Source organism: Siphateles boraxobius, unplaced genomic scaffold (assembly GCF_051911475.1).
Source record: "Siphateles boraxobius isolate OS27281-9 unplaced genomic scaffold, OSU_SipBor_1 20, whole genome shotgun sequence".
Taxonomy (NCBI): domain Eukaryota; kingdom Metazoa; phylum Chordata; class Actinopteri; order Cypriniformes; family Leuciscidae; genus Siphateles; species Siphateles boraxobius.
In genome coordinates this window covers 7,836,849-7,861,797 of record NW_027508811.1, presented here as the reverse complement: position 1 = coordinate 7,861,797, position 24,949 = coordinate 7,836,849, and the positions used below count along the sequence as shown (strand labels likewise).

Sequence of the window (24,949 nt, the reverse complement as noted above, 5' to 3'; positions counted from 1 at the left end):
TGTTTGGTTACCACATAAGAGCATGTGTAAAATGTAAACACAGTCTGCTTCTTGGCTATTGTCGTACGGTCTGGTTTTTCTTTCTTATGTTTTGGTTGGTTCGTTGAACAATAAGCTTAACTTTGGAGAATGTACGAGCCTCGTAAAGTAAACTTTACACGATTCCTCGCGTTTTAAAATCTATTGTGTTTGTTTTTAATTAAGTTTAACAAGAGTTGTTATATGAAAAATTTCTACAATGCCATCGAGTTATTTTAATATGATAATGTTTAGTAAGATTATGTTAATTGGTTGTTGACGTAAAATACTTACTTAACTCCAAAACAGCATTTTACTAATTGTTTTGTAACTACATATGCAGTTTTTATGACCTCATATTATTTGTCTACGGACTAACTATTTATACTATTTATAAAATACTTTATTTTGTAAAATGCGCCACAGGGCCATTTAAAATGGACTGTTAAAGGTTAAAAGTTCGAAAATCTAAGAGAAACGTTGACCTTACATATTTCATATCTCATCTATGCTATAAATGTTAACCTAATATCTTGATGTTGGTTTAAATCAAAGATATTATGCTACTACATATTGATCATTCATTACATAAAATCATAATATTGTACTATTACGCATGTGATCTATTAATTTCTAAGTGTTGAATAGAAGCAACTGACCTGTATCGATAACCATCTGTGAATTTCTCTGAATGAAACCACAGAATGTCTCGCATTTGTAAGAAGAAACCTGCTGTGTGCACAGATGAACCACTTTCCGACAGTAACATCTGCCAAAAGATAGCTCTGTTGAGAAATATACTCAGTACTGCCTATGGACCTACTGGCAGACTGAAACAAATACACAACGATGTTGGGGGCCACGTCTTGACCACTTCAACCTCTACAGCATTGCTCAAGCGAGTAGATATGTCTGAGCCGCTTCTCAAACTGATCTCAACTTCTCTTCAACATCACACCGCATGTTACAGTGACTGTGGGCTGTTTATGGGGATTTTCATGCTGAGACTTATTGAAAATACTCAAAAATATAACCTAAGAACTGTTGCTGCAGCCAAGTCATACAAACACCTTGTGGAAGAATGCAACATGTATCTTAAAGGAGACTCTTGTGGGTGTAAGGTCTCGGTAGACTTCAGCAGCTGTAATTCACTCGTTGCCCTCACCCGCAGCATGATCACCAGCAAACCAGCCTGCATGTTGAATAGCAGGGAGACACAGCATATCAGTTCACTGATCGCACAGGCCTTTCTGTATTCAATCCCTTGCAACTCTCCTGGTGTGGCCTGCTTTGGAAGGACAGTTACCATCAGCATTGAGGGCCAACCAGTGAGCGATTCTTCTGTTTTCCCTGGACTACTGGTAGATGTTCCTGAGATGCTTCAACCTGCAGATCTTAAGAGACTGGGATCTGGTCCATTTAAAGTGGTGGTTTTCAGTGCATCACTGTCAGGTGATATGTCTGAGGTTGGAGATGTAACATTGGAGATCCATAAGGGAGTGGACCCAGAGCTTGATCTCCTTCAGCAGCTCCTGCAGCTTGGGGAACAAGTTGTTAAGGACAAAGTGAGCTTATTTGCTTGTCAGAAAGTAGTACATCCAGTCCTTCAGCACTACTTCAGGGAACATGGAGTGGTGGTGATAGAGAGGCTTGGACTTGCCCTGATGGAGCCGTTTATCCAGATATCAGGTAGATATTTTTGAATATGTATAGAATTGAATATGGATTTATAGCTGTTTTCTAAATTGTTTAATATAGTTTACTATGACTATGACAGTCATTTGACTATATATTTAAAAAAGAGTTATTTTTGTGAATTAAGTTTTTTTTTTATGGAAATACATAATATGTATTTTTAAGTAAATATTTAAATAATTATTTTAAAACTAATTTCCTTAGAAAATAAACACAATTTCAACTTAGAGTTCTTACTTATTCAGCAAAGACAGTAAATTTATCAAAAGTTACAGATGATTTTAATGTTAAAAAATATTTTATATTTCTATTTTAAATAAATGCCATTCTTTTTTACTTTCATCCTAAAAAATGTATTCCCATTTTCAAAAATATTATTATATACTGTTTTCAACTTTGATTATAAGACATGTTTTTTTAAGCACCAAATCAGCATATTAGAATGTTTTCTGAAGGATCATGTGACTGAAGACTGGACTAATGATGCTGAAAATTCAGCTTTATCATCACAGGAATAAATTACATTTGAAAATATAATAAAAATTTAAATAGATATTTTAAATTGTAATTATTACACAATACTACTGTTTTTAATGTACTTTTGTTGACCCCAAACTTTTCAACTTTATGTAGTGTATGTATTTACATACACATAATTGTTATTAATTAAACACATGCCTTCTTTGATTCATTTATTGGTTATAATCAGTGTTGGGTAAGTTACTCTAAATTAATTAACTACTAGCTACTAATTATTACAGCTTCACCAGTGTAATTATATTACTGCACTAATTACTCTCTTAAAAATATTACATTACAAATCCAATATCAACCTCGACCAGTTGAACAATAGAAGGCTCTTTTAATTCTTTCAAAATAAATATAAAAATTGCATAAATTATTCTGGAACTGAACAAAGTATTTAAAGTGATAAGGTTAAATTAAAAACATACATTTTATCATTAGACATAAAATTTTGATGTTAAATCCACTATTGTTTGATATAAAATTGTTCTATAGTCTGTACTGTATTTAATGCAATTACGTCAGAAGTACTGTAAATGTAATGGAATTACAGAAAAATTAAGAGTAATCCCTTATTTTACTTTTTCAAAGGAAAAGTAATTAAATTACAGTAATCACTTAGTAATGAGTTACACCTAATAATGGTATATAACATCATTGTGCAATACAATAGTATTGAATAGAAATTTCAGTCTACATTCTTAGAGACTTTATTTTATTTTAATTTCAGGTGCTCAGGCTGTTGCTTCTCCTTGCTCTCCATTCCCGGCTGAAGCTTACGGGCTGATTAGAGGGTTCTGTTTTCAGTCATGTGGATCCAGAGAGCTGCTCCATCTTCTTCCTTCTAAAGATGCTGCAATTAACACCTTGGTACTTTGCCACAGAAATGAAACTATGCTTGAAGAACTGAAGGTTCGTCCAACATGTTAAAGTCAAGTTTTGTATGTGTTTATTTAATCATTTTAATTATTTTCACTTAAATGCACCAATAACAGTTTTTATACCAATTAATTTAAACACACAGTTTGAAACAATTCACCAAATTGAATCAAGCTTACGAAAACATCTGTCTTAGATGTGTTTAAAAACATTTGTTTTAATGCTCTCATTATCCCCAGTCATGAGACAAAAAAAGGATCTTTAAAGGGACATTGTGTAGGAATTTCTCCCATCTAGCGTTTTGTGCTCTCTAAACGAATTGTGCTCTCCACCGCCTCGCTTTTTCAAACGCGTGTTGCATCTACGGTAGCTGTTATGTACCAAAAAGCTATGACAAGCAATGCAAGAACAATATGCTCTATTAAAATATATTCTTATCAAATTTCTAGGTTACAAAAAGTAAACTTACAAACCTTGTGTTTAGCGCCTTCTCAATTTTACTCAATAGCTGCTATTCATCAAAGAGCCTGTTTAACTTTTAACTATAAATGTTCTACTGTCTATATAATAAAGTACACAACCAAGCGATGAAAAAAAGCATGTAATTAAGACTGTAATATTGACTTAGCCTATCTGTCGAGGAGAAAGCAGGCAACTTCAGCGTCTCTTTTGAATCTTTCTCCTGCATTAGCTCTTTCCACCTCGAAAAAGCTATCCCGACATTGACTCTTGTTTTTTTGTAATCTCCGGTCACGTTTCCTTTTACGTTAAATTTTGGACTTTTTTGGCAAGAAGGATTTCTTCTCCTGTGGCTCGGCATATGTATGCCATTAAAAATGATAGTGCAATGCAGCCTTTTAAACATGCCGGGGCAGTGAAGCGCCTCTCACTGCTCTGCTCCTCCGTTTCTGCTGCTTTCAGTTACGTGGCGCTGGCTCTGAAAGAAAACACGCTGTGGAAATGCGTTGGCCTAGTACTTTTTGACCCTCTCTGCTATTATAGTTTTTTAAGATGGCGGAACGACATGGAAGCCTCCGTGGACCGACCCGTCACATGTATATAAAGATAATAAATTCTTCGTGTACGAAGATAAGTCAGATAATTGGCAGAGGTATTTGTACACCATTGAGGACATATTTATGAATAAAAATATTGTTTTTAGATAATAAAATGCCTAAAAAACTACACATAGTCCCTTTAAGAAACATAATGGCCAAATAAAAGCTGCATTAAAATCATCGCAATGTTTACAATGCGCACTTTTATATCGGCAGTCAAATCATCACAGATACACTATATTGCCAAAAGTTTTGGGATGTCTGCCTTTTACATGCACATGAACTTTAATGACATCCCATTCCTGATCCGTAGGGTTTAATATGGAGTTGGCTCACCCAATTGCAGCTATACCAGCTTCAACTCTTCTGGGAAGGCTTTCCACTAGGTTTAGGAGTGTGTTTATGGGAATTTTTGACCATTCTTCTAGAAGTGCATTTGTGAGGTCAGGCATTGATTATAGACAAGAAGGTCTGTTCCCGGTTGTATACAGCACCTTAAGTGTAATTTTCTCTTAAGGACGCCCACAGGTTTCTCTTAAACTTAACGGTGTTGCAACCGTTAGTGTTACTTAAGGGTTTCTTCAGGTGAAACGTCAAACACCCTAAGAATTTCCCATAAGTATATATTTTTCCCTTAAGTAATCCCTTAAAAAATGATAAGTGTTGCATAAAGCCACTTAACAGTTATTTTCCTAAGTATAACATACTTTAAGGCTTGGAAAATTTCACCTTAAATGTTACACGGAGCGAGCAGGTTCAATCCAAGTCTTCTAACGAGACGCGATCTGCCGCTTTAAATGATAAAACATTTTTAATTTTGCTGTTTTTTTCACATATAAACACATAAAGCACATCTCATATGGTTAACGGAAGCTCAAACGTGTGTGCATCATGCGTAAGAACAAACCTCATTGGTTCTTGCACTTGCGCGCACGTTTGAGCTCCCGATACAGCCTGAATCATATGGATTACTTTTATGTCTTTCATTAAATGGACAGAAATAATGAGTGAATATTAAAAATATATGTATTTATTTCTAAAGATGAATGAAAATCTTATGGGTTTAGACCGACATGAGGGTGAGTATGATGACAGAATTTAAAATTTTGAGTAAACTATCAATTTGAGTTTCTGTCTCATCTGGTCCTTCTTTTTTATATTTTGATTTTCTTTTTTGTTTTCCTTATCCATGTTATGCTGTTTTTTGTTAAACTTACTGCTATCTGTATTAACAAACAACGTGTCCATGCAAGCAATAGAATTTTAAAACGGCAAAACTTGTGTCACTGTCGTGAAACACTTAATTGTTTCCCTTACCTAAGAGAACTGTTTAAGGGATTACATGCAACACCCTTAAGTCATTCCCTTAGCTGAGGGGAAATCACGCCTTAAGTCTCATTCTTAAGGGAAAAACTCAAGGTGCTTTATGCAACCGGGCACTGGCTCGCAGTCTCCGCTCTAATTCATCCCAAAGGTGTTCTATCAGGTGGAGGTCAGGACTCTGCAGGCTAGTCAAGTTCCTCCACACCAAACGACTCGGTTACTACCGTAACCTTGGTTCCCTGAGAGAAGGGAATGAGTATTGCGTAAGTAGCTTACGCTATGGGAAAAACTCCTTTTCTTGAGAATATTGAAGCCAAATTTTTTAAACGCAGTGCGTCATAGCCCGCCAGAATGGGCGTGGCTTATAGCTATCGCTGTGCGTGCTTAAAACTTCACTCCTCGCTATAGCCCAGGGGAGAAGTCCCGAAGCCCATATAAGAGTAAAGTATGAATCCTAATAGAGCCAAACCCATGTTGAGCCTTCTATAGGGAACCAAGGAATGGGCATAGAGAGGCCCAATCCTTATATAATATGTATGAACTAGGACCAGATATATGCATTGGCCTTATAGTTATGTGCTTAACACTTATTATATTGAAAGAACCTTTGCTTGCAAAGCGGGAACTTCCAGGTTATGATATCTGTGGACGGCGAGGCCCAGCCGGCTGCCGCACAGATATCTTCAATTGGTATTCCATACGACCATGCCCAAGATGAGGCCATGCCTCTCGTGGAATGAGCTCTGACGCCTATGGGACACTGGAGGCCCTTAGACTCATAAGCCAGTGAGATAATGTCTACTATCCAGTGTGATAATCTCTGCTTTGTGACCACGAACCCTTTGGAGCGGCCGCCAAAACATACGAAGAGCTATTCTGACTGCCTGAATGGGGCAGAACGCTCCAAATAGATTCTGAGAGCCCTGACAGGGCAGAGTAAATTAGCATCTCTTTCATCATCTGACGAGGGAAGAGCTGACAGTGAAATGACCTGTGTTCTAAATGGAGTGGAGAGCATTTTAGGAACATACCCATGCCTTGGCTTAAGGATGACTCTGGAGTCGTTGGGCCCGAATTCAAGGCAGGAAGTGCTTACTGAAAGCGCTTGTAAATCACCTACTCGCTGGACTGATGCTAGCGCCAGCAAGAGAGCACTTTTGAGTTAAAGAGGCTTCAGGTCAGCGAGCTGAAGCGACTCAAATGGGGCTTCTTTAATGGCCTCCAGGACCATGGAGAGGTCCCATACAGGCACGGAGGGGGGTCGAGGTGGGTTTAACCTTCTGGCCCCTTTGAGGAAGCGCACGACCAAGTCGCTTCTTCCCAGTGATTGCCCAGCCACATGAGCGTGAAATGCTGCTATGGCCAGTACATATACTTTGAGCGTGGACGGGGAATGCCCCGCGTCTAAAAGCTCTTGTGAAAAGGAGAGCACCTTCGGCACTGTGCATGAGTAGGGGTTCAGGTTCCGAGCTGTTCACCAGCCGGAGAACACTGACCATTTTAGAGCATTAAGACGCCTGGTCGAGGGCGCTCTAGCTTCAGTAATAGTTATCAGCACCCTTTCTGAAAGGTGTGAATACATGTAGGGCCCACATTTCGGGACGGGGATGTCAGATCTTCCCGTTCGCCTGTGAGAGGAGGTCTCTCGTCAGCGGAATCGCCCATGGGGCTGTTTCTAGCAGCTGAGGTAACTCGGGGAACCGTAGCTGGTTCCTCTAGAGAAGGGTTATCAAGGGCACTGTACACTTGCTCACCCTGATCCGTTATATGACCTGAGGAAGCATCGAGATTGGAGGGAATGCATGCAGAGGGCAGCTCAGCCAATGGTGGGCAAGCGCATCCCTGTCCTTGGAGAAATTTTTTTGACAATGAGCATTGTCTTCAGAGGCAAAGAGGTCGACCTCTGCCTCGCCGAAGATGCTCCATATCAGCTGAACCGTTCTCCGGTTGGAAATTCTGTCTCTGGATAACATATCCGCGCCCTGGTTCAGAGTGCCTGGCACATGCGCCACCCTCATATTAAAAGGCTTTTGGTCGGCCATGGTGTGCAGGTTTTGTGCAGCCAAGTGCATGTTGTGCAGCCAAGACGTGGTATCCCTATAGGGTATGGGAGAAAAGTTTGCAGTGACAGAGCGACCGCTCTCATCTCCAGACAATTTATATGTAGGCTCCTCTCCGGGCTTGACCATAGGCCGGAGATGGGCCTGCCCTCGTAAAGGGTCCCCCAACCTAGGTTGGAGGTGTCTGTTGAGATAACTTTCCTTTTTGAAATCACTCCCATACTCACGCCGGTTTGGTACCAGCCGGCTGCTTTCCAAGGAGCCAGGGCTCTGACACAGCCTTGGTTCACTTTGATGCATGTGTTGGTACACAGGGTTTTAGCCAGCGCTGAAGAGGATGCTTGTACAGTAGACCCAGCTGGAGTACTGATGATGCTAAAGCCATGAGACCTAACATCCTCTGAAATCTCTTGCGCTCTGCCGAGAGCCGCGCTCTCATTTGTATAGTTTTTATGACTGTTCCCAGGACGGAAATGTTCTGGCTGAGAGCTGTATCCATCTATTTCGTAAATGTACAGGGTGCTAAAGATTGACAGAACGGTAGGACCGTGTACTGATAAGTCTGCCCCTCGAAAGCGAATCTCAAGAATGGCCTGTGATGGGGCGTGGAAACAGTGTTTATGTGTAGGGGTGCATACTTCATTGTGGGCACACAACCTACATTTATTACACTTCCAGCGTGAGCCGGAGGGACAACAGACAGACAAGTGCTTTTTTTGTGCTTTATTTGGGTCGCCATAAAAATGGCGTTTGTTTGCAGATGTGCATGTTTTAAAACAGACTAGTTTACTGCAGTAAATACATTTACACTGCCTGAAAACAGGGGACTGGGAGATGTGTAAGAGCTTTCTTGGAGGTTGGTCCGGCCGCCCCGGGACTTAAACACTCTCTTTTCCTGCCTGCCTGCCGTTGTGGCTAGGAAGGCTTTAGAGGCTCGGGGTCCAACACAAACCTGGGTCTGGGTCCACGTTGCTCCGGGAACTGCTGACGTTTCGCTGAACGAGAGAGTTGACGTACCTCAGCCGCTAGGTGAGGCTGTGAGACTGGCGGCGTTGGCTTTAAAGTTTAACGGGGCAGCACCTTTTGCGGCAGCCCGAAGCAGAGCTGGAGTGTTTAGGGAGGAAGTGACGCATAGCCTGCAACGCTTTCTGAGCCTTTGTGTAACGTTCCGAAACCCTTGACTGCTGGGCCGAACAGACCGGTGGTGGAAATAGGGGAGTCAAGAAAAGCTGCCCTATCCGCATCCTTCATCTCCGTTAAGTTTAACCAGAGATGACGTTCAAGCACTGTCAAGTTCGCCATGTTCCTACCAATCGCCTGTGCGGTTGCTTGGTAGCTCGCAGAGCTAAGTCAGTAGTGCTGTGCAGGTCTCTAAAAGCCTCCGGTTCAGGTCCAGACTTGTCTATTGAGCGGAAAAGTTTAGCCTGAAAAACTTGGAGGACAGCCATGGTGTGAAGCGACGAAGCAGCTTGGCCAGCGGAGGTGTATGCGCAGCCGGCGAGAGCTAAAGAGACACGGCCAGGCTTGGACGGGTGAGCTGCTTTAGATTTCCATCCCGTGGGGGTAGAGGTGGGCGATATATCGTTTAGACGATAATATCCAAATTGTTGTCTGGACGATATGCAAAATTGGGATATCGAATATTTCATAGTTTGTACAATCCGACCCCCCAAACATGAAAAGGGTTGAAGGAAGTTAGAGAGAAAACAAATAACGCATAACCCTCTAAACAATTATAATTAGCGATTTTAATACTGTAGGGGTTTGTTTGACTGTATTTTATTTTATTTTTTGTACAAAATCACGACCGTTCCTCAATTGCAAAGAGAGTAAGCTGCTACTAATTTGCAATATACAACTACGAAGTTCTTACCTGTGTGTTATGACGTTTCTTAGGTTGAAGCAACAATCCAAAATCGTAAAGAGTAAAGCCGATGTACGATTAATAAAATAGCTGTCAGAAAAGGCAACATATGCCTTGTTTGTGGAAAAATGATCTGAAGTTAAAAAGTTTTTCTTAAATGTCTCTGGCGTCCTCAAGTGGCGAGCTTCGTGATTGCATCATTACAAAATTGCGTTGTATAATGAATCCAAAAGATGGAATACATTTTCCCAAGAGATCGGTTCCGTACGCATTACAAACCGAACCATTCCGGTGGTTGGACCATTTTTCCTGCCGACCAAAATCCGCGCTGGAGCAAACAGCACAACGTTGTGCAACATCAATTGGCAAATGTAATGAAAGCGGAACGAAACTCATTATTTTGTGCTTCATGGACCGTTTATCAGTTCGGACAAATGTCAGTGCAGCGCGAGCCGATCTTGATTAAGCGACACAGTTATTACTACATAAGAGATCCAGTAAACAAAGCATTTGAATTCGCCACTTAAGTAATAACATCGCTACGAGATCGAGTGAGAAGCGTTACAATTTCTCCATTTTTAACTGATCAAACAGCGCTGATGTGGAAACCAGGAGAAACATCGTTCCATGAATGAACTAGTTATAGGTTTTAAGTCCACAGATCATTCACCATGGATTTAATGTAGTAACACTAACTTGTAACCATGAAGTTTGGGAGAAATATTAAAATGCTTTCAAGTACGTCACACATCTTTTCCAGCACTTCAAAACTCAAATGTTATTTAAATGTTATTTTCAATTTGATGACCAAAACATTATTTGTTCATGCTTCAAAGATTACCCCCATTTATAAAACTAAAAGTTTCAAGATGTAGGAAAACTCACTTATTTAAAAATATTTTTTCTTTTAATAAATAGGAAATTTCTATGGCATTTCTTCTTTTTTGCTGTGTCGAAAACGTACCGAAACGTGACACCACTGTATCGTATCAAACCGAACCGTGAATTTTGTGAACCGTTACACCCATATTAAAAATATAAAAGAACAATAAAGACTTATTGAATAATATTTTATTATTTTAAAAGGTTTAGGAGTCTTTAAATCAATAATGTCTCATATCTTTAGGTACTAGTAATTCTATACAATAATAGGTCAAATGCAGAAAGTCAAAAGACCAATTGGACCTTCTTTGCCATTTCTTTGAAGGATTGCAAAAATATCGTCTGAATATCGATATCGAGATATTGAAAAAAAATCGAGATATTCATTTTTGTCAATATCTCCCACCCCTACGTGGGGGTGGGTGGGCAGAGGTGAACGGCCACCGTTTCCTCGAGGGGAGGAATCGCTTCGTAACCTTTTTCCACAGCGCCGTCGACGGTGGAGAGCGCTGAGGAAAATGAAGGCTTTAGACGAGCTGAGTGTGGTGCTTTCCACGACTTCTTTAGCTCGTCGTGTACCTCGGGGAAGAAAGGTGCAGGCCTCTGCTAAGGGGCCTGTCGGCGCCCCGGCAGGAACCATTGTTCTAACCTGCTACGCATGGGCTCCACTGGCGAAGACCACTCGAGCCCGAGGGCTTCAACGGCCTTAGTCAGCACGCGGAGAATCTCTGCGTCGAGTCTGGATCTCACATTACTCGTGCTAGCTTGCGTTGAGGGGGCAGGGTCCGTCACGGAGCCCGTCCATTCATCGTGTTCGGATGCAGCGAGAGAAAGGCTGTCATTCTTGTCGTCCTCCTCGTCTGATGCCCCGAAAGAGACGTGACCGGTCGTTCACTGAGAGGGGCGTTGGTCTGCCTGTGTGAACAGGACCGGCAAGGGGGTTTCTCTGGGAGGGAGCGGGCACGCGGGGACGGGGACAGCGTGTGCTCGCTCATAATCGTCCGCTCTGGCATCCTTGTGCACGGTGCTTCTTTTTGCGCGGCTCGAGCAAAGGGAAAGGAGCGGATGTGGGATCGGCGGCGGCGAAACTGGCCAGTCGAGCCCACAGTGTAGAGGGCGCCATCTCATTGCACTCCAGGCAGCCCGCCTTGGAGAGTGCAGCTTATGCGTGGTCGGTGCCTAGGCAGGTTTTTCGACTGCGGTAAAGAAAGCTTCTGATCCGGATGTCAGCGAAGTGGAGACTTGCTGAAGGAGAATCTGGTTGTATGGTGGAGAATAGGGCCTTATATAGCTATAAGCCATGCCTATTCTGGCGGGCTACCAGGGCGCAAAGTGTCCTGATTGGTTCGCGTGCATGAGCCGCCTCGCCATAGGTTTTTTGCAGTTGCCGCAGCACAGCCAATGACCGCTTTAGACGCTCAGCTTAGTGTCTGCTGTGCATATGCGCTGAATTTCAAAAATGTGGCTTCAATATTCTCGAGAAAAGGAGTTTTACCCATAGCGTAAGCTACTTATGCGATACAAGAGACCTCTCGAAAGGGAACTCACTCATTCATGCCTTTATGTACCTTGCTTTGTGGACTGGTGCACAGTTATGTTGGAGCAAGAAGGGGCCATCCCCAAACTGTTCCCACAAAGTTGGGAGCATGAAATGTCCAAAATGTCTTGGTATGCTGAAGCATTAAAAGTTCCTTTCACTGGAACTAAGGGGCCAAGCCCAACCTCTGAAAAACAACCCCACACCATAATCCCTCCTCCACCAAACTTAACACTTGGAACTATGCAGTTAGGCAAGTACCATTCTCTTGGCAACCACCAAACCCAGACTCGTCCACCGGATTGCCAGACAGAGAAGCGTGATTCGTCAATCCAGATTCTTCACTCCCCACTCTGTGGTTTTACGTGGCCTACCACTTCGTGGCATAGTTGCTGTTGTTACCAAATGCTTCCACTTTGTTATAATACCACTAACAGTTGACCGTAGAATATTAAGTAGTGAGGAAATTTCATGATTGGACTTATTGCACAGGTGGCAACCTATCATGGTACCACGCTTGAATTCACTGAGCTCCTGAGAGCGACCCATTCTTTCACAAATGTTTGTAGAAGCAGTCTGCATGCCTATGTGCTTGATTTTATACAACTGTGGCCATGGAAGTAATTAGAACTCCTGAATTCAATGATTTGGAGGGGTGTCCCAATATTTTTGGCTATATAGTGTATTTTATGAAGGTTCAATGTATTCCCTTGCTCTACTAATAATCCCTGGTTGTGCCGTACCATTCTGTCAGGTTTATTTTGGGAGCATTCTTCCCTCTCAGTTCTCCAAGCTATTTAGTTTTTTTCTTTGTATTTTTAAGTTCCTATTTTCCAAATGACTTTTTCTAGATTTACTGGACTCACATTTCTTTATTCAAACTTATTGGATGAATCCCCTCTTTCACTTCTCTCATATGATGAACATTTGTTTAATTTGTTGGACAGATGACATGCCAAAGAGCAGAACATGTGTTGCGACTGACTCTGAGGGAGCCCTACGCCCTGCTTGGAGGAGGCTGCACAGAGACACTGCTGGCCACCCACATCACACACATGGTATTCTGTTCTACCGAGTTACACATCACATTCAGTTGCATTTCTACAATATTGATTACTAGATGACTAAGTTTTACTAGTCAAAATGTTATGAAAAGATGCATGCATTATGCATTTCTTGACTGTGAATTAGGGCTGGGCTTAATGACGATGTATATTGTTACTACGGTATAAAATGTCTGTTGCTATATCGTGTATATTGCGGTATGTAAATATATGTGCCTCTCAGATCGTGCTCGATGTTAAAAAGTGTTAAGCACAATAAGCAGTGAAATAAAACTAAATTCGATGCTCGTGCTGATTGACACAGAGCGTAAACGCATGCACAGAAAGCCACGTCTCTGGATTTGCGATCCCAAATTCATTCTCTTTCACGTCTTATTGCGCTTCAATGGTCGAATACACGCGCTGTAGTGTCAAAATGCCCATCATGTGGAGTATTCATGTAAACACAGCCGGTTATGTTTCCAGTGAAAGTAAACAGTTGGGTGTGAATCGGATGTGTATCAGTATAATGGATCTGTGCGTTTGGTCTTAAAGTGATAGCAGCCTAATATAGTACCTACTTGCTGCTCTGTGTCATTAATGTGAATCAAACAAAAGATAAAATAACTTTCTGCTCTTCTTGATTGAAAAACTTTGTTTTTAGCTTTAATAAGAATACATTTGTATTTAATTCATACAGTGAAGACTATGCAATATTTTATTTTTACATTTGATTATTAAATTTCTTCAGTATGTTCTAAGTATGTTAAATAAACCTATTGTACTGGGAAAACTTTGTCATATTTTTGTTATATTGTATTTGTCCTATTGTTTGTAATTTGTTTATTTTTTTAATTTTTTTTTAATTACAGAAATAATAAATAATAATAATAAAAAAAAAATAATAATAAAATAATAAAAAAGAACTATACCTTCAAATAAAAATTCTCATATCGTGAAATAAGAATTTGGTCATATCGCCCATACAGTCATACTGGTCATAATTTGAATTATGAAATTAAATTTATTCTACTTTAAATTCTACTTTTTTTAGCAACAAAAATTGAGGGAAGTGGGTAAATTGGTGTGAACATCCAAAACCCAAATTGGCAAAAAATAAATAAATAAATTATTATTACAACCTGATGAAATACGTTATGAAGACCTAACTGGTTGAAACGTTGTTCTTGGTTGTAATGAAAAAAAATTGGAGCTTTAATATCAGTGTAATGACATTTACCACTTTTCTTTGTTAATTTTGAGGCCATGCTGGTTAAAAGTTATTAAAAGATTTGACAAGGTTTTATGAATCTTCACAAAAACTAGCTCAGCTCATATTCAGACCAGTTCTCACAAAATTAGAAGACGCCAATTTAACCTATTTTAATGTTTAATATATATATATATATATATTGTTAATTACTGGCAAATCTACTCATACCTACTTAATATGACCACTAGGAGAGCCATGGGCAAACAAATCTGCTCAACCTTACTTTTTTTATTTTTTTTTATTAATTCAATGCCATTTGAACAAGAGGTATTACATATTCATATTATCAAATTAACATTAGCTGCCAGGAAATGAAAAAAATAAATAAATAGAAAAATTACATAAAATCCAGTGCTTTCAAAGCATTACATGTTTTCAGCACTTTTTGTTTGTTCCAAAAGATTTGCATATAATTTAAAGTCATTTTTAAAATGTGAAAAATTTGGTTTGCATTGAGCCCACTTTTTTTATGTATATGGTATTTTCCTAACAAAAATAAATAAATAACTCTATAAATGTTGTTCTTTACAAATTGTCATTCTTAGTATAAAAAAGCACATCAAATACACACAAATATCTTTAATACACTTCAGTTTTATACTAATAAAGGTTTCTAAATCTTTCCAAAATAATCTTGAGTAGTGAAAAAACAGACGCAAATTAGTTTATTTTTCTATTGCACAAAATTCACAGGTATATGAAATATTAAGCTTAAATCTTTCCAAAACATGCTTAGCTGGATAAATTCTGTGAAGTATTTTGTAAGACACTTCCTTAATTTTGTTATTAACATAAAACGTATTTGGCAAGTTCCATGCTGTGACCCAAGAGATATTACCAAATAAACAAGACCAAAAGAATCTTGCTGCAGGAAAAGACACCGAACAAAGAGCATTTTTTATATCGTTATTGCTACATTTTTGTTTTAAAACATTAACATTATCATTGAAAATGTTACCTCAAAGATCATCCATGTTGATTTCCACTCAATTAGAGTAACATCACACTCTTTGGAATCGCCTCAAGAACAATAGCAAACTCTCTTGGTTTAACTGATAATTAATTAATTTTTGTAGAAATTCAGTATATGATAACAGATATCCATTGGAATTAAACAACTGTCTTACTAATATAATCCCTTCATTGAACCAAGTATGATAGAATAGTGATTTGTTTTTAAATAGTACGTCTTTGTTATTCAATATGAAATAATTGTGCGGTGACAAAATTGTGCTTATACACCAATATCCATCCTAGAAGGGCTGGTCTGTGAAAACTGGCCAATTTAATAGGAATTTTATCAACATAAAAATTGCATTTCAACAAAAAGTCTATGCCCCCAAGAGTATTAAATATATAATTAGGAAATGCATTTAAAAGACTTTCTCTATTCTTCAAAAACTTTATGAACCATTTAATTTTAAAGGTGTTTATCAGTGGTTAACATAAGTTGACGATACTTGGACATTTTTTCTACAACATAAATTAAACACCCATATCGAAAACGTGAATTTTGAAGCAGGTATGTTTATTTTATTGTTTTTTAAAAACGTGTTTCTAACAAGTTACTAGATAAGAATGTTTGGGGAGTAAGTGTGTGTAATTTACGCTGTAAAACAAAACTTCCAAGTATCGTCAACTTAGGTTTACCACAGACTTTATTTTACTCATAAATTGAAAAAACTCATTATAAAAACATAGGAAAATGTTAAGGGAACCACTGGTGAATTAGTCTTCCAGGTTTTGACTCTATTGCTGTGTGCCCTGTAATTTCTGCTTGCTGCTATATTAAATGTTTTGTCATTTTACTTCACAGAATCAGTCCACAGCCACAACAACAGCTGCAGCTCTGGGCGTCTCTCACTCTGAGTTTCTCATGGCAGTCAAGGCATTCTGCAGCTCTCTGCACGCTGTGGCTCTTTCTTTAGAGCATGACGGGCAGGACTGTCTCATTGACCTGACATATGCTCACCGATGGGTCCCAGATATCTACCCCCTAACCAGTGCTAGGCAAACCTGTGGCTGTGGTCTGGTGGAAGACAGATCCGACTTGGAGAAGACTCCACTAAATGCTACGTGCCACACTTTCTCTCCTGTTTGTCTGGAAAACACTGACAATCAGCCCAGAATATTAGATTCGTTTTCTGCCAAGCTCAATGCTTTGAATGTGGCGGTCGAGATGGCTAATTTTGTTCTTGATGTAAAATATATAATAAAGGATATCAATTGAATTTTGATGAATGAACTGTGCTTAAATAAAGATTCTAGGTTTGATATATTTTATAATCAAATATTTTTAAGAGACTTATTTTTCTTCATAACTTCATGTGACAAAGTACACATTAAATATTCCTTACATTATACCTCCAAAACCAAAATTTGAAGAACACATATAAGTTATGTCTTATTTGATATTGATAGTGTCAATGACCTGCACTTTTTGCAAATATTCAAACGGCCAAATCTGCAAACTTTTAAATTAAGCAAAATAAAGTTTCGTGGCTACAAAGTAATACTTAGGTGTGGCAAAAGGTCCTTATTTGGTAAGGCTTAAGTCATCGTCATTGTGGCTTTGGTAGCTTAAGAGGTAATGTTCCTGTAATTAGTGCAGTGACTAAAAGGATAACAACAACTGCTAGATTACTACATAGAACTATCTACTCTAGGAAATCATATATTGCAAGAAAGAACAACGAGTGTGTGTTTTGAACGTGTAGTTCCCCACACTGGGTGTAGTCTTTGATTTTAGATCCTTTCCAGTACAAAAATTACTGCTTTTGATTTGGCTATTAAATACGGAAACTTGTTTCTGACAAGGAATGAAAAAAATTAAAAGATAATTGTGACTTTTTATCTCTTAATTCTGAGGGTTTTTTTTCTCACAATTGGGAGTTTACATCTCGCAATTCTGACTTTTTTTCTCTCACAATTGCGTGATTTAAAGTCGCAACTGTGTATTATAATATCAGAATTGTGAGTCTGCTCAGGATCATGGAGCATGCTGGAGCAAAGAGGCTGGCCACTGTGCAGAAAATGACGATCATTCAAAAAACGAACCACCACTGTGGTGATCGGAGACGCAAATGTTCTGCTGTGACTCTTCCAATTGGTGAGGAAAAGAGCTCTGATATTGAGATATGTTTGTTTAAGTGTTTATTACAACCCTTTGCAGTGGTAAAACATCATTCAAATATTTCTCTGCACTCGCTGCAACTCACAGGGGGAACGGTGAGAAGGACTATGCTCTCTTAGAAGGCAGTCCGCCTCTCTCCACGGGCATCGCTCTCTTCCTCCAGACAGGACCTTCAGGAACTCTGCTTCTGGTCCACTGAGTTCTTGGACTTTCGGGGAACTTGCTTTGCACCATAACAGGACTTCTTGTTTGGTCTCTGACACATCGGCAGCTTAGGATCATGGAGCATGCTTGGAGCGGAGGGGCTGCCAGCACTACCAGGTTGCGCATGCTGCGCCTGACTCCTTGGGTGAGATCTACTGCCGTGCACAGCTTGCAAAATGACTCCATGGCTTCCTCGTTCAGGGACTTCACGAGTCTAGTCTGAAACACCTGCAGGATCGCCATTGTATGATGGGCAGATGCTTTGTGTCCAGCCGAAGTGTATACCTTCTCTGTGATTTGGGCTGTAGTTCTACTTGGCTTAGAAGGCAGCGAACTCGACTTCCATCTGCGAGACGGACACTGGTGAGCCGTGATGGCCTCTTTAAAGGGAGACGACCGGGTGAAACCAGGTTTGTCCGCCCCATCCACCACTGAGTGGAGGTGGGTCTCTTGGGCAAGGTCTCGGGCTGAATGAGGGGAGGGCCACGACCGCGTGACCTCATCGTAGAACTCATGGAAGAAGGGAGCTGGTCTTTGAGGGGCATCCCACTGGCAGTCTGCATTGAGACCCGTCCATTCACTTTTTCACTGGCTGCTCTGGGACTGACCATTCCAGGGCCATATTGGCCACGGCCTCCAATAGAATATTCATGACATCCTTGTCCAGAGAAGTTGGAGTGGGGCCTCAGACCAGACACCTGGGTTGGATGCGTTGGTGGACATCGTGTCGTTTTCTCCATAGCCAAAAGAGACCAGGTCCCGTGCGTCAGAAGAAGGGCAGAGGCTGTGTTTAGTGTAGGAGACCAGGGCTCTGGTGGGCAATGAGAACGTGGGCACTGGGCTGGCGTTAACTCACCAGCAGAGCTTCCCGAGGGAGCTGTTCGTGGCCTCTCAGGAGTGGGAGGCGTGATTGCTGGCAGGCTGCCGTTGAGCACAACAGCGAGCCTCGCGCTAAGAATCTTGATAGGCAGGTCCTCACACGAGGGCAATCAGACCCTCTCAGCACCGCTTCACTGTGGGCGAAAGCCCGGGAGTCCGTGCGAGTCCGGGAACTCTATGGGCCCGTCCCACATGCGGCATCCTCGAAGTTACATCTCATTGATTCGCGGGATCAAAGGAGTGGTTTGCTTCTAGCATTGTCTGCTCTTTTCGCTCAGGTCTACGGCGAAGCAGGCTCCAAAGTGATGTGAAGTGATGGAGAAAGATTCTAAGATCATTTTCCGCTCTGCGTAACCTATATTGCAGCTGGGCCCGCCCACCGTGGAAGTACTCAAGCGCCATTGGCTAATGCAATAGCGTGATTCCATCAGGGTTCAGTAATTTCGGAGAAAGGAGTTTCCCCAAAGCGTAAGCTATTACGCAATGTTGAGAGACAGACTTGAAGAGGATCGTGCAATGCTTTAGTGGACAATTTTTGACATCTGGTGGAAGACAAACACTTTCGAAAACAAGATGACAAAAGTACAACTACAACCAGTAGATAGCTGCAGAGGACCACTCATTAGATATTTGCCGTCTGTTGCTACTTTATCACTTTCAGTCATATCAATTTGATTTACGGAAGTGATTTACGGAAGAATTTCACAGATTTTTTCCCATATTAAATGCCTCTGTCACTTCTAAAACTTTGCAGTATGCAGTGGAAGTTGGTCCTCTGCATGGCAAACAAACCCTTTTTCAAATAAACAAATGATTATATAGCATACAGAAAGTGAGCCTGAGCTCACTCACACAAAAACCTACAGTTATCACCTCTGATTGGCCATTCTTTTCAACAGACATGCCTGTTATTGACAACCACCGCTAGTAAAATATTGGAGAGTCATAGATTAACCAAACAAACAAGCACACAACAAACTCGCTTCAGACAAACCATCATTTCTGTCTCACACACATGCAAAACTGTGTGGTAAATTTATTCATCATGCAGACCTACTTTTTTGTAGCACGTACAACATGTCTCACTGCAAAGTCCTGGCACAGTCATGCAGATCCAAAGCACAACCAAAACATGTTCTTCTGCAAAATGCATGCAGTTTTGTTGTTTAACCAACAGAGGGCCATAGTGTACCTTAAACAACTGTAGATTATGCATTTTATAAAAAACACATATGGTTTCATTTTTCTGTTTATTATATTTTCTTCTTTAAATATGAAGTGAAATTATGCATCATAGCATCACCAAAATCATGATTGTTAGCTAAATAATGATAGTTTTCAATAGGGATGGCCCGATACCGATACTGGCATCGGGGATCGGGTCGATACTGTCCTCATATACTCGTACTCGTACTCATAAAAATTCGCCGATACCACGTACATTTTGCGAAACGAAACTGGCCGCCGCGAGTGCTTTGTCGAGGTGAACTGAGGCATAGGGACGTGCACTCCCAACGCAAAAAGAGTGCGGCGCGGCACTAGATCTGATGGCCGAGCGCGAGCGCACACTCACTCTGTGTGTGCGGGTTCCGGGAGAATAAAACGATTCGCGGGACTCCCGCAAATTAGAAATATCTATGAATACAACATATTAAAACTAATAGATTTTCATTCATCTGTTGCAGAAAAGCAAGAAGAACAACTAAAACAAAATAGAAACGATTTACAGGCCAGAGTTTCTATTCATAACATGTTTGCAGCGTTGAGCGATGTAGCCAATCACAGACATGTGTGTTGATTTCTTGAACGCAATGGCTAATCAGAAGCATTTAAGATAGACTCCCCTCACTGCTCAAAACTTTTTTGTTCAGTGCTGAATTCTGTATGCTGGCAAATCCTCTAATTATAACAAACAAAGTGTGGATATTATGAAAGATTCATTGTGCAGTCAGCTTCATTGATAATAACAGATGTGTGAGATCGCGATGAACTGTCAGCTTTTTAGGAATTAGACTAAGGGAGCGCACTTTGGGCGCATTCAGTCATGTCAGACCATGCACGCAGTAACTGCTTGCTTTTATGTTAAATTAACAGTGGTTTGTGTGTTAATACATTTATTATTTTACTCATTATTATTTATTTTTAGACTTGTTAAAACAAGCAGAGAAGAAAATAAAAACAGTCTTTTAACCTGTGTTCTAAAATAGTCTTCTGTCTTCTTTTCTGGGAGCCTATAGTTACTTTTGCGGTAGAAATATCGGTACTCGATATCGGCAAGTACACAAATGTAAATACTCGTACTCGTATCGGTTTGAAAAAAATGTTATCGGGCCATCCCTAGTTTTCAATCAACAATGGTGTTAACACCAAACATGTCATTGTTCAGCAAACAGATAATCCTGTAAACACAAAATCATGCAATTGTCTTGAATGGCTGAGATGTTCATGTTTTAATAACACCACATACAGTTTAGTCATACAGTTTACACTTGAGGAAATCAACCAATTTACAGTTGTCTCTACATATTAAGCTGGGATAGAGGAAGTGATATAAAAGTTACACACAGTAACAAGCAAATATACTAACAACTGCAATAACATACTGTAGAAATAATAAAAAAAAGATTAAGGCGTAGTAAAGTGTCCTTTTATATGATTAATTCTTTATCATACAGGAAGTCAAAACCATTACACACGATCTGGTAAGATATTCAAGTCATAAATGTTCCTATTTGTGCCAATAATTCCCATTTACTGTATGCTAAATCCGGCAATGAAAACAAAAAAAGGACAGGTGTACACTGTAGTACTGAAGATTAATTATTTATTTCTGTCAGAACGCAACTACATTTATCAGCTCAGAAGATGAAGGGTATGAGAGATCTTCTTGATCTGGGGAAATCTTTAAACTTCTCATGATAATACCTGGAACACATTAAAGAAACCACATCTAAATCAATCAAATACCATTGAAAACATGTTGAAGAAGTACAGTTTAATAATTCTGTAAGTGATTTGTGAATTTTGGTTTACTTACCTGTGATGGTGATAGGCTCTTGGGCCTATGAAGCAAATTGTGAAAAAAGCAAAAGCAAATGTGGGTAAGGACCAGGTAGCAACAGCGTAGCCCAGCCACTGTACTATCTCCCCAAAGAAATTTGCACCAGAAACATACTCAAATAAGCCGCCTGCAGATAAAATAAACAAATAAATCAGCTCAGCATTTATTCAGTGAAGCTAATTGCAGTTTGCTTTCAGAGACAGAAATAAAGACTGCTGAGTGAATGATGAGTGTTGCTAACATTAAAAAGACCCTCAAATACCTCTCGGGATTTTATAGGAAATTTCTCCAGGTTTTCTCAGGCTGCGAAGAATGTGGTCACTGTGAATATTGACTCCCATTCCTATGAAAAATATAATCAGGCCTAGAGAAATACAGTTTAAAAATGAGTTTAATAAATGTACAACTTTATATAAACATTAACAAGCAATTTATCTAAAGTAAATGTAATTTTTTAAAAGATTTAATAATACGATAAGCAAAAAATTATTTATATATATATATATATATATATATATATAATTTTGAAAAGCACACACTTTTATTATAATAATTATTTCAGTAAACGAGTTTTACCGGCTACCAAACGGGCATCAGAAAACCATGTGTTGTTATATGTAGCACAATGCAGCAGATAATGTGCCTGCAGGAAGCCATTAATAGAGCAAAACACCATCCCTAACAGCATGATGTTGAATGGATACGGCCGCCCTTTGGTCAGCAGAGAGTAGATGCAGCTCCTGGAAACCAGAATGTTATTTGTATGTTAGGTCATCTGCCTACAGTGCATTACATTTCGACTGTTATTGTGTGTCTGCGAACACCTGCTCACAATCCTAAATCCAAGCGTTTCTCACGTCATTCACCTGCTTTTGATTCAGCTAATGCATCAACTCAAATATTATGTTACATTTCCTCAGCCTTAATTTATTGTCAGCACAGCATTATTGTTAAAGAAGCAGGAATCCAGAACATTCCACCCAGTCCGTTCCCCTTTGTCTTTGGATTAAGGGTTATTTTTTTCTCATTTGTTCTGGGTGAGCTAATACATCCAGTATTATATATATGCAGTCATCCGCTCTGGCCTATAATGTCTGCATTTTATACTAGTGATCTTTCATTAATGTTGTAAAATTGTTTGTAAAAATGTTTGTCCCATCAGGCACACAGCTTACCTTTGGAAGTAATGCAAGCAGAAGGTCCAGAGCATCAGGTGTTTCCCAGTGCTGTGTTTTCCATCCGTGATCAGCATCAAAAGAAGGGGCACCAAGAGAGCGGGAAGCTCCTGGAGGAACCAGGCTAGCCTTGCGGGCACCATGATGGAGCTACCCGAGGTGTCCACGTAGCGGCCATAGGCAGCGTGAGACTTCCTGAGACATATAAAGTGCATTACCCCACCCAGGATCATCCCCAAACTCAGGCCCTGCACGAGGAGTTCTTGGCACTGCATGGAGGTTGAGTATCAGTCCAATTCCAGACCAGGTTTGAGCCTAATGTTGTATCTCCCCTCTTAACCCCTCACCAGAGCAAACACAGCGTCTCAGAGCAGCTCCTCCCCAAAAGCAGAGGGAGAGCCGAATCCTGATCATGCGACAGTATGCACCCTGCTGAAATGTGAGATAGCCTTTTTTTAAGCAGATTTCCTTCTTTAACATATTGCGAGAGATTTTTCCACTTATGCACTGGTGGAGAACATCGATTTTCATGTGATGGAGTGGTATCAAAACACAAGCATGTAGGTGAGGCTTGGCTATTGTTTTTTACATCAATAAGAAGAACATGTTGTTGTTAATCCTGTATATTTTGTGTTTAGAAAGATGTAACACAATACTTTGATAGCATTAGCATAGCGTAGCAATAAATACGACAATATTGAACATAACATCTGTTCTCAAACCAAGCTCATGCTCCACTCGTCACCATGATGGTAACCCTACAAGAAAAAACATACATAGCAGAAACTCTTCTAAATTAGCATAGCTAATCATCAAACACTACTAAATCTCCCACTTAACATTGGTCTTGCACACATGACACAGCATGCTGGAAAATAGAAATCCCAGCCCAATTTCAGTTAATTTTAAGTTTGTCTAAATGAAAAGAAACAAGTTCCGATTAATTAAAATGTGTCAGTTTTGTGAACTCAAAAGAAAATTCGAAATACTCATAAAAGTTAATTTGATTGAATTAATTTGTTTAATTTAAGTTTACCCTAAACAATTTAATTATTTTGTGTTCAGTGTTTACAGTTCAGTGAGGTAAATGGGCATTTTTTTCCCTTTTGTGTTTGTTTTGGCGTACGTTTTTAATACTTTTCAATAGGAAATCTCCTCTCAGACTATAAAAATAAAAAGATGCTTGAGGCACCATTTAAGTTTCCTTACATGTTCACTCTAGCTAAACCATCAGAGAACCTCTGGGCATCTTTTGAAGGTGCCTCAAGTGTGCACTAAAAGAACTTAAATTTAAATATTTAAATTATATTATTTAATATTAATAATGAAATAATAGTACTGTCACAATTATGTTTTGTTAGATTTTTTATTCATGGACTTTGTTTGTTTTCATGTGTCACGTGTCGTCCTTGTTCAGTTTCCGACTCATTTGTGTTATTTGTTTCAGCTGTTTAATAATCATGTCGTCTGTGTTTGCTATATCAGTTGGTCCCTCACATTCTTTCTCTGTTCGGTCATGTTCACGTTAAGTGTGTTTATCTGCCTTCATCGAATATTCTTGCCTATGTGGATTTATTTAACTTCGTTTTGGAAGTATATTCATCTTCTGAGTCTCTGTCTGTGCCTGTTACGCACACATCCTTGTATTGTGACAGATGACCGAACCTCCCAAGATGGACGATATGACAAAAATAATCACCTGGCTCAGGAGAGACATAATTTATTTTCATTTGTCAAAGACTTTTGTTGTTTGGCCGTCACCAGTTCCCTCAACGACGAGACCCTGAGGACCTTGTTCCGGATCGGGTCAACCTTGAACTGCCCTATCGACCTCCCAGACACCACAGGATTGGACTGGAGGGAAACCATCATTAGGTGTCTGGAGAGCATCGCTTCCCAATTCGGAGCACAACCAGACCCAGAGCTCGTTTCATCACGTAGGACTGCGGTGAACTCACATGAGCCACCCGCAGATCAAGAAGCACCACCCGCCGCAAAAAATGAGCCCGTGGACAAGAGGACAGAGCTTGCCATCGCCCCGGAAGTGGATGCGTGGAGTTAGACCGCGACACCGACCGGCGGCCGAGGGAACGAAGACTGATGACTGGCTGAAGGATTTGTCGACTCCACCCTATCCCACCCGGTATCTGATTCTTTATTGCGCAATGAGAACTATTTGGACTGATCTGTCCGGTTTTATTTTGAATTACCTCTTTTAATGGACTGGGAATGATTATTTTCATTAACCTGAATGCATTGACTGTGTCATTCTGACTTTGGCTTTGCCTAGTTTCGTTTTATCACCACCACAGAGCCCAGCCAGTCCTCCAACACCCTCTC

General features: G+C 40.0%; 2 protein-coding genes across 4 annotated transcripts; one reads left to right on the top strand and one right to left on the bottom strand.

Annotated features, from left to right (window-relative positions):
- The first annotated feature begins 16 nt into the window (after positions 1–16).
- Positions 17–16,448, top strand: mkks (MKKS centrosomal shuttling protein). 3 transcript variants are annotated; one of them, XM_077236556.1, is made up of 5 exons: positions 17–131; positions 722–1,707; positions 2,969–3,150; positions 12,789–12,899; positions 15,974–16,448. In XM_077236556.1, exons 2-5 carry the CDS (start codon positions 723–725, stop codon positions 16,385–16,387), a joined length of 1,692 nt encoding a protein of 563 aa, XP_077092671.1. In that variant the 5' UTR covers positions 17–131; position 722; the 3' UTR covers positions 16,388–16,448. The 3 variants fall into 3 exon arrangements, with proteins under 3 accessions (XP_077092671.1, XP_077092672.1, XP_077092673.1); XM_077236557.1 differs by having other exon boundaries at positions 35–94; XM_077236558.1 differs by having other exon boundaries at positions 40–147.
- Positions 16,449–21,231: 4,783 nt separating this feature from the next.
- On the bottom strand, positions 21,232–22,884 carry srd5a2b (steroid-5-alpha-reductase, alpha polypeptide 2b). The gene is made up of 5 exons (XM_077236336.1): positions 22,610–22,884; positions 22,011–22,174; positions 21,697–21,798; positions 21,411–21,561; positions 21,232–21,298 (listed from the first exon to the last, which is right to left on the bottom strand). The coding sequence occupies exons 1-5, from the start codon at positions 22,882–22,884 to the stop codon at positions 21,232–21,234; spliced, it is 759 nt and encodes a 252-aa protein (XP_077092451.1).
- Positions 22,885–24,949: the final 2,065 nt, after the last annotated feature.

Coding starts and splice junctions, on each gene's coding strand:
- mkks (XM_077236556.1), top strand. CDS start 723: ATGTCTCGCATTTGTAAGAAGAAACCTGCTGTGTGCACAGATGAACCA. Junction 1,708..2,968: donor GCCGTTTATCCAGATATCAG/GTAGATATTTTT, acceptor TTTTAATTTCAG/GTGCTCAGGCTGTTGCTTCT. Junction 3,151..12,788: donor CTATGCTTGAAGAACTGAAG/GTTCGTCCAACA, acceptor TTTGTTGGACAG/ATGACATGCCAAAGAGCAGA.
- srd5a2b (XM_077236336.1), bottom strand. CDS start 22,884: ATGCAGTGCCAAGAACTCCTCGTGCAGGGCCTGAGTTTGGGGATGATC. Junction 22,175..22,609: donor TGCTTGCATTACTTCCAAAG/GTAAGCTGTGTG, acceptor TCTGGTTTCCAG/GAGCTGCATCTACTCTCTGC. Junction 21,299..21,410: donor AGAGCCTATCACCATCACAG/GTAAGTAAACCA, acceptor AATGTGTTCCAG/GTATTATCATGAGAAGTTTA.